The sequence below is a fragment of the Capsicum annuum genome, chromosome 7 (assembly GCF_002878395.1).
Source record: "Capsicum annuum cultivar UCD-10X-F1 chromosome 7, UCD10Xv1.1, whole genome shotgun sequence".
In the NCBI taxonomy this organism is placed as follows: Eukaryota; Viridiplantae; Streptophyta; class Magnoliopsida; order Solanales; family Solanaceae; genus Capsicum; species Capsicum annuum.
In genome coordinates this window covers 208,366,053-208,374,188 of record NC_061117.1, presented here as the reverse complement: position 1 = coordinate 208,374,188, position 8,136 = coordinate 208,366,053, and the positions used below count along the sequence as shown (strand labels likewise).

Below are 8,136 nucleotides of genomic sequence, written 5' to 3'. Positions count from 1 at the left end.
GCAAACCATGAGCAACACACAAAGTAAAACACACCCAATCAATATCCATTGAGGGGACAATAAAAAGAGATTTGTAGAAACACCTTAAATCTCTATTGCTGAGAACATCTCATAACAGCCAAGATGCGAGAAAACTCTAATGACTCGACGACAGCAATGCACAGTAAATTTTGATGCCTTATTCCACAAAATGAAGTAGTATTGCCCGTTGTTGAATGGTAACATTGGTAAACATTGAACAACATCCATAAGCAACAAAAACAAAATTTACTTTGCTAAGGAAGCCCCTTCGTCTATGAGCCTAACCCAACACCCCAATCCACGATTTAAAATGGTTTTATGAAAATATATACATGTCACAACAAAGCCAGCACCAAGCGGCATAGAGCTCAAGAACCCGACAACAGCTCCTTGAGACCGGATTTCTGAGTCGCAGTAAGACGAGCAGGGAACTTGATGTCAAATTTGATCCTCAGATTTCCTTTCTTCGATGGATCTTTTGGAAGCGGCATGCCTTCACCTTGGACGACATGTTCAGAAGTTGGTGAAACCACATTGTTGATTGGAATGGTTAAGTTCCTCCCATCCAGAGTAGTGAGATGGACAGTAGAACCGGTTAACGCTTCAATCAAGGAAATCTTGTGTGTAACAATCAAGTCATTTCCATCGCGCGAGAAAACCTTGTGAGGTTTCTCATCTAATATGAAAACCAGGTCAGCTGGTATAACTCCAGGGTACTCATTCCCCTTGCCTTGGAAGGTAATCTTTGTACCTTTCTTCCAACCAGGTTTGATATTGATTGTCAGAATCTCTTGCACCTGCATTCTCTTGCTGCACCAAAAACACAAATGGATATCGACTGAAAACAATGAGAGTAATCTAGTAAAGCCACTGGCAAAATAACCACTTGAATTGAGGGCCTGGAGTGGAACTCTGGGAGCAAATTATAAAAAAAATCGGAAGTGCACACTGATGCTACAAATAACTAGAGCAATGACACAGAAAATAAGTCAAATTGATGACACTGACAAACAACAGTGTATTCAGCATCTCAAAAAGGAGGAGGGTCCGCGGAGGAAAGAGTGTATGCAAACCATACCACTACCCTTAGAGGTAGAGAGGCTGTTTTTGACAGACCCTCGGCTCGAGCAAAAAGCACAGTCCAAAGCAGTATAGAAAAGAAATAATGAAAAATGAAGAGTCATGGAAAGATACTATAAACAACCTGATAAATCATCCTAATCGGTAGTCATAGCAATCTCAAATAATAACCAATCTCAAAATGACAAGAAATACAACTCATATTATGGCTAATAGTAAAGAAGAATAAGCGAGACAACGCTCAACTATCTAGCTGACCTCCTACCCTAAACAGTCACAAAATGCAGTAACACAAGGTTAGTAAAAAATTTTAATTTTTTTTTAAAAAGTTAACTTTTGTATTATATCACAAAATCAAACCTGCTGTAAGACACCAGGTATAAGGGATTACAGGGAAGATCTTCTAATCCTGACATCCATAATTGAAAAGTTAATAAGTTTGATACATAATTTCAGGTTCTAAAAGAAAAATCGACGCAATTTGCAAGTACAAGGAAATAATTGACAGGTTCCATCTCTCAAAAAGGCAACCCAGTGCACAAAGCATCCCACGTTCATGCAATGTCCAGAGAAGTGCCGCACCTCAAGGGATATAATATAGGCAGACTGCCCTAATGCAAGCATTACTGTCTGCCTACCCTCCTCTCTCAATCTCTCAAAAATTAATGATGTAAGAATTACTACCCCAACCATTCCATTATCCCCCTGATACTTCTAAGCTGAAAAAAATAGAAAGGTACAATGGCACTCCACCAGTACCTCCTCCTTAGTTTCTATCAGAAAACTATATTTACCTTCTTTTTTTTTTTTTTTTTTTTTTTACAAGGAGAAAACTATAGTTATCTTGCACTATAGGGTACAAGAAGAACTAGTTTCTATCTCAAAAATATCTTTAGCTTAAAGCACATGAGATACTTGGAAGAAAAGGGTCATTTGCGTGTAGGGAGATTGACCTGCACTGTAGTACTGGGTTACTCGATCAAGTCGAAAGAAACCGCGGACATTGCATGATCAGATGGATTTTTCTAGGAACAACAACATACACAACAATATAATCCCAAATGTGGGATCTGGGGAGGGTAGTTTTACAGACCTTACCCCTACGAGGTAGAGAGGGTGTTTCCAATAGACCCTCGGCTCAAGTAGAAACAATACAAAGTAGTTTGAAAGAACGGAAAAGGAGAATTGAATTTGCCCACTGCAAACTCATAAGTAGAAAGTTGAAGTTCAACAGGAATATTAATTAACCTTGACCAATAAAACAGTAACTTCTCACTTAACGTTGACCAGAAAAATTGTAAGAAACTGCTACTTACCCACTTGCATCGGCAACTTCTCTTGAAATTTTCATCTTTTTGGTGGCACCCTTGTAAATATCCTCAAGACTACAAGGCAAGTTCTGTTGTATCGGAGCCTCTTTCCTTGGAGCTGATTGATGCATTGAAGCACCACCACCACCACCTCCTTCACCAAAGGATGATGCAAATATATCATCAGTGAACGCACTACCAAACCTTGAAGTCCTACCCCCTCCAGGTGCTCCAAACGGAGGAGAAAAGCCAAAAAATTCAGCAAATATGTCATCAGCATTTCTAGTGTTGAATCTGAATGGAGTAGCGCCTTCCCCAGCAGAAAAATAGGTTGAACCCGCACCAGGACCACCAGCTCCAGGCGGTGGCACCCCACCCTTCAGTCCTTCTTCACCAAACTGGTCATACACAGTTTTTTTCTGGGAGTCGCTAAGCACCTAGTAAATTTAATAAAGAAGAAAATTAATCATCTGTTTAACACTCAATCGTATAACATATCTATAAGAATATCAATCAAAGAGAATCTGCAACAATAAATCACAGGAATCAGATTTGCCGGCTTAGATACTTGCTGCAAAAGAAAAACGCTAATCCCTGTTTCACGTGTTAAGTTCCACATTCGTGGAATGAGGAGAACTTGGACTCCTTATATGAATTTGGGCAATCTTCCAGTCATGGAATAGCTTTTAAAGTGAGTTTCCCAGGATCCATTTCTTTACATGGTATAATATAAATCAAAGAGAATCTGTACCGATAACATTGGCATCAGATTTGCCGGCTTAAATACTTGCTGCAAAAGGAAAACACCAATCCCTGATAAGTGTTAACGCTCCCACATCGATGGAATGAGGAGAATTTGGACTCCTTATATGGATCTTATATGGATTTGGGGTAATCGTCCCCCATGAGCTAGCTTTTAAGGTGAGTTAGGCTCAAGATTTATTTCTCTACGGCCCATCCCAATTTATGCTAACCAACAGTATGTGAAAATAATGCCACCTTAGTTTTAGTGATTTGTTTCTTCACCATTTATGATGCACAAGGCATTCATATTAAAAAAGAATCAAGGGACGCTCTTCTTCCACTGGATCCCCCACCCCCAGACGAAAAAAAAAAGGAGAGGAAACGAAGTACCAAAGATTTTTCTTGTAGTAACTAGTAAATGAGAGAACAGGAAAAGAGATGTTTGGTTTTATACCTTTTGGATTAAACTGATTCTTTTTACTGTTTTGTGCCCTGAGCCGGGGTCTATCAGAAACAGAAACAGCCTCTGTACCTCATCCGAGGCAGTGGTATGGACTGCGTACACTTACCCTCCCAAGACCCAACTTTGTGGGAATACACTGGGTATGTTGTTGTTATTGTAATGTTGGGGGCCCATATTAAATTGTCCACAAACCAGATGTATAGTCCGATCTGTGAGGTGGGGTGTTAAGTCCCACATCAGTGGGATGAAGAAATTATGGACTCCATATAACTTGAGCAATCCGCCCTCACGAGCTAGCTTTTGGAGTTGAGAATTGAGATAGACCCAAGATTCATTTCTTTGCACACAAGATATTTCAAATAGGGAGGGATGAAGCTAGACTGTCAGTTAGTGTTGGTTCAAACCATGAATTTACTTTTAAAAAGTTCATTGAATATGTAAAGATAATAAATTTAGAACCCATATTAAAATCCAAAACAATAAACTTTGAATCCGAACTCCGCCTCTGGTTTCGCGCTCTCACCTATTAGGGGGGAAACTGCTCCGTTTCACTAGAGATCTTTCAAACTCTTCTTCCAACACCTTTCAACTATAAAAAATTGTAATACAAGTGCTTTTTTTCAGCAATTGATGATTACACAATTTGAACACATTAATGTAACCCAAATAAAAAAATAAATAATCCTTTAATTCAATTTGAACTTTGACAAAACTTCCAAATTATGAAAGCATAGTTTAGATCTAAAAGAACGAGATCGTTTTGCTTGATGAACTCAAACAAGTGATTGGTTAATGAAACCGGTTGATAAGAACAACGAACTTACAGCCTAAAAGAGTGTATTACTTTAGTAATTCAAACAATTCATTTAATCTGGCACCTTGAACCAACTAGGTCATCTCAATAAACCTATACTTATTAGGTTCAAAAAAATACAACACACTCAGAAAATTATATGAATTGTTACTCGTCCAATGAACCTGCTGTTCTTTTTGCAAGATTATAAACACTAGACATTCTAAAACCTCTAATTTAGCAACATTTAATCGAAGATTTAGAACCCATTTGACTACAAAGGGAAACAAATTGGAACTTTGAATAAAACACACAAGGAAAACAGGCAGAAGATAACAAAAAGACACAAAAGACATTGATCCTCCAATGAACCCACATTGTTTTTGCAATATTATATGCACTAGACCTTAAAACCCTCTAAATTAGCAACATTGAATCCAAGCTTTTGAACCCATTAGACTAAATGATAAAAAAGATTAAAACTTTAAACAAAACCACAAGATAAAGGGCAGAACGATAACCAAAAAAGAATGGAAACATACATCATAAGCCAATGAACCCACCATTCTTTTTGCAAGATTAAAACACTAGACCTTAAAACCCTCGAAAAAAAATTTCATAACCGCGGTGCCCGAGCCAGCTTCCCTACACGATACCTGCCACCTCCCATTCCCTGCTTCCCGGGCAAGCTTTTGCGCATCTCGACTAAAACCAAGTGATACAAGAATAATCACGAATATGGTGCGCGTTGGTCCCGAGACTTGGGTGTGTGCAATTGAAGCGTAGAAGAGGCCCAAAACAAACCAAAATCAGCCCATAATTTACACTTGATGGGCAGCCCACTCTTTGAAGGCCCTTTTGGTCATTTTAACTTATATCTTGTAATAGAGAACAATGTAGGGTTTTATTCACTTAGTTTATGATTGAAGTTGTAAGTCTTACAAGACAAAGAAACACAAGTCCTCTTTCCTTGAGGCACCCAAAACCGAAATTAGGGCTTAGACAAGTGTAGAATCACCTGTGTTTGCATTTGCTTGGAAACGTTGATGCTTGGGAGGTGGATTCCGATCTTGTGTCTTTGTAAGAGATAGGTTTATTGTTGTGCGTAGTGTTAAGGGTCCAAGATTTACCATTCTTGGATTCTTAACATTATACCTTCATGTGGTCCATCTATCTATCCTTTTTCTTTTGCAATCTTGTATCCGTTTTGTATCTTGTATTGTGAAGCCGTTTTGTTGTTGTTGTTGTTCTTCTCATTGTTGTTTCATCTTGTGTTGTTAACTTAGTTTGTTGTTGGCTGCAAAAAGTGTCAAACACCTAGTTATATTGTCCTTCTTGTATTTTATTCTTGCATCCGAGAGTGGTCTTCAAAAGGGTCCTCGATTCTTTGAATTAGTGGACTTTTTTTGGAGTGTGTTTGGACTGTTTTGAGCCAATTCCGTGTGTTCCTTGGTTTTCTTGTATCACCAAGGGACATCTGACACCTCCCATCCCTGCCACCTCCCACCAACAACAGATATCCGGTAACTCCGTCCACTACCACTAGGACAGATATGAAAACCCTCTAATTCATCAACTTTCAATCCAAGATTTTGAACCCATTAAAATAAAAAGATAAAAACGGATTAAAACTTTAAACAAAACAAGCAAGGACAAAGGCAAAAAGATAATCAAAGAAAACGGAAAACACAAATCACACCATTCTTTTTGCAAAGATTATAAACTCTAGACCTTAAAACCCTCAAAAAAAAAAATTGATAACCGTGGTGCCTGAGCCAGCTTCCGCGCACCTTTGACTAAATCTACGGGATACTGCGACCTCCCACCAGCAACAGATTTCAGTATCAGGTATCTCTGTCCACCATTGGTAGGACAGATGGAAAAGCCCTCTAAATTAACAACATTCAACCCAAGATTTTGTATCCATTAACTTCAAGCAAGATTATAAACACTAGATCATAAAACCCTCTAAATGATCAACATTCAATCAAAGATTAAAACTTTAACCAAAACCCACAAGGAAAAAAGGCAAGAAGATAACCAAAAGACAAACAAAAAAAAAAGTTACATGATAATGCCACCTCCCACCAGATGTGAAAACCCTCTAAATTAGCAACATTGAATCCAAGATTTTAGAACCCCATTAAACTAAAGATGGAAAAGATAAAAAGTTTAAACAAAACAAGCAAGGCAAAAAGGCAAAAAGATGACAAATTTATTGTTTTCTTTACATACATCATAAGCCTCGGAGATCTGTTTGAATTTAGCTTCAGCATCTTTTTTGTTGTTTGGATTCTTATCAGGATGCCATTTCATAGCAAGTTTTCTATAAGCTTTTTTCAAATCATCATCACTTGCATTCCTATCAACACCCAATACTTTGTAATAATCAACCCCCATCTCCTCCTCTTCCCCTTCTACTTGGTTTCTCTTCCTTTTCTTCACTTTGACAATTTTGAATTTCAACAAAAAGGGGTTGTTGAAAATGATGAATGGGCTCTTTTGGCTTTGTTGGGGAGAAAGAAATTGGATAGAGAAGGGAAGAGAAAGACTAGTACTTAGTCTTGGAAAAGCTAGACTAACCGAGTTGAGGAAAGTTTAGAAGGTTCCAGAAACACTTCACACATTACAACTAGGGTTAGTGGAGCCTACTTTAGCCACATCATTGCAAGTTTTTCCTTTTTTGGGTTGGGGTGGGTGGGCGTGCGTGGGGTAGAACATTGCTATTAGTGACCATGGAGCTAGTTTCCTCGAAAAATATGAGGGCTCGTTTGGTGTGAGGTATAAATAGTCCAAGGAATAAGTAATTTTGGAATAAAATATAAGGATCAGTTGAATGAGTATTTGATTGGAGGAATTAATTAATAATGGGATAACTTATTCCACCATTTATACTATAATGATGGAATAACTTATCCAATCCCATATACATGGTGGGATAAGTTATCTTGGGTAGTCTCGGGATAACTAATCCCGATATTAGTTATTCTGAGATAACAATTTCTCAACCAAACAATCCCTAGAATATTGTTGTATCTGTTCACTGAATCGGATTTATTCATCTATTTCATCTCACAGTGAATATACAATGAGATAAACAAGTGAATCAATTCGATCCAATGAACCGATACAATAATATTCCAATAAAAAGGTAAAGTAACGTGAGAATATATTGGTTATGTTGTTATTATTATTAGTGGTGAGTATAGTATTGTTGTTACTGTTGTCGTTCGTGTGTATACTACCATAATGAATGACAGAGACGAGTTTATTCCAATGAGTAAAATAGTGATAACAATAATAAAGTGACGAATATGCATGGTTTACAGAAGTTAAATAGCGTAACAAGGAAAGTTCGTTATTTTATATTGATCATGACAGGTTAGACTGAATAATAACGAAAGTTTTGAATATTAATATTAAAATAACTTTTATTTCTTTTAAGATACTAAACGATATAAGAAGGAAGTATCTCTATTCCACCTCGTTCATTGGTCAGATGCATGACAGAATAAATCGAAACTTTTAAAAATTTACGGTAGAATTATTTTTATTTCTTTTAAAACACTAAACAACAGAAGTAGGAAAAATAAGTATTCCACCTCATTCATTGATCAGATGCATGACATGTTAGATCGAATGATCATGAAAGTTTTGAAAATTTTTGTTAAAAAAATTATTTTATTTCTTTTAATGTATTAAACAACGTAAGAAGGAAAGATAGT

General features: G+C 37.2%; 1 protein-coding gene across 2 annotated transcripts; it reads right to left on the bottom strand.

Annotated features, from left to right (window-relative positions):
• Positions 1-159: 159 nt before the first annotated feature.
• LOC107878379 (dnaJ homolog subfamily B member 1) lies at positions 160-7,036 on the bottom strand. 2 transcript variants are annotated; one of them, XM_016725339.2, is made up of 3 exons: positions 6,647-7,036; positions 2,418-2,848; positions 160-831 (listed from the first exon to the last, which is right to left on the bottom strand). In XM_016725339.2, exons 1-3 carry the CDS (start codon positions 6,809-6,811, stop codon positions 390-392), a joined length of 1,038 nt encoding a protein of 345 aa, XP_016580825.2. In that variant the 5' UTR covers positions 6,812-7,036; the 3' UTR covers positions 160-389. The 2 variants fall into 2 exon arrangements, with proteins under 2 accessions (XP_016580825.2, XP_047271364.1); XM_047415408.1 differs by having other exon boundaries at positions 5,430-7,025.
• Positions 7,037-8,136: the final 1,100 nt, after the last annotated feature.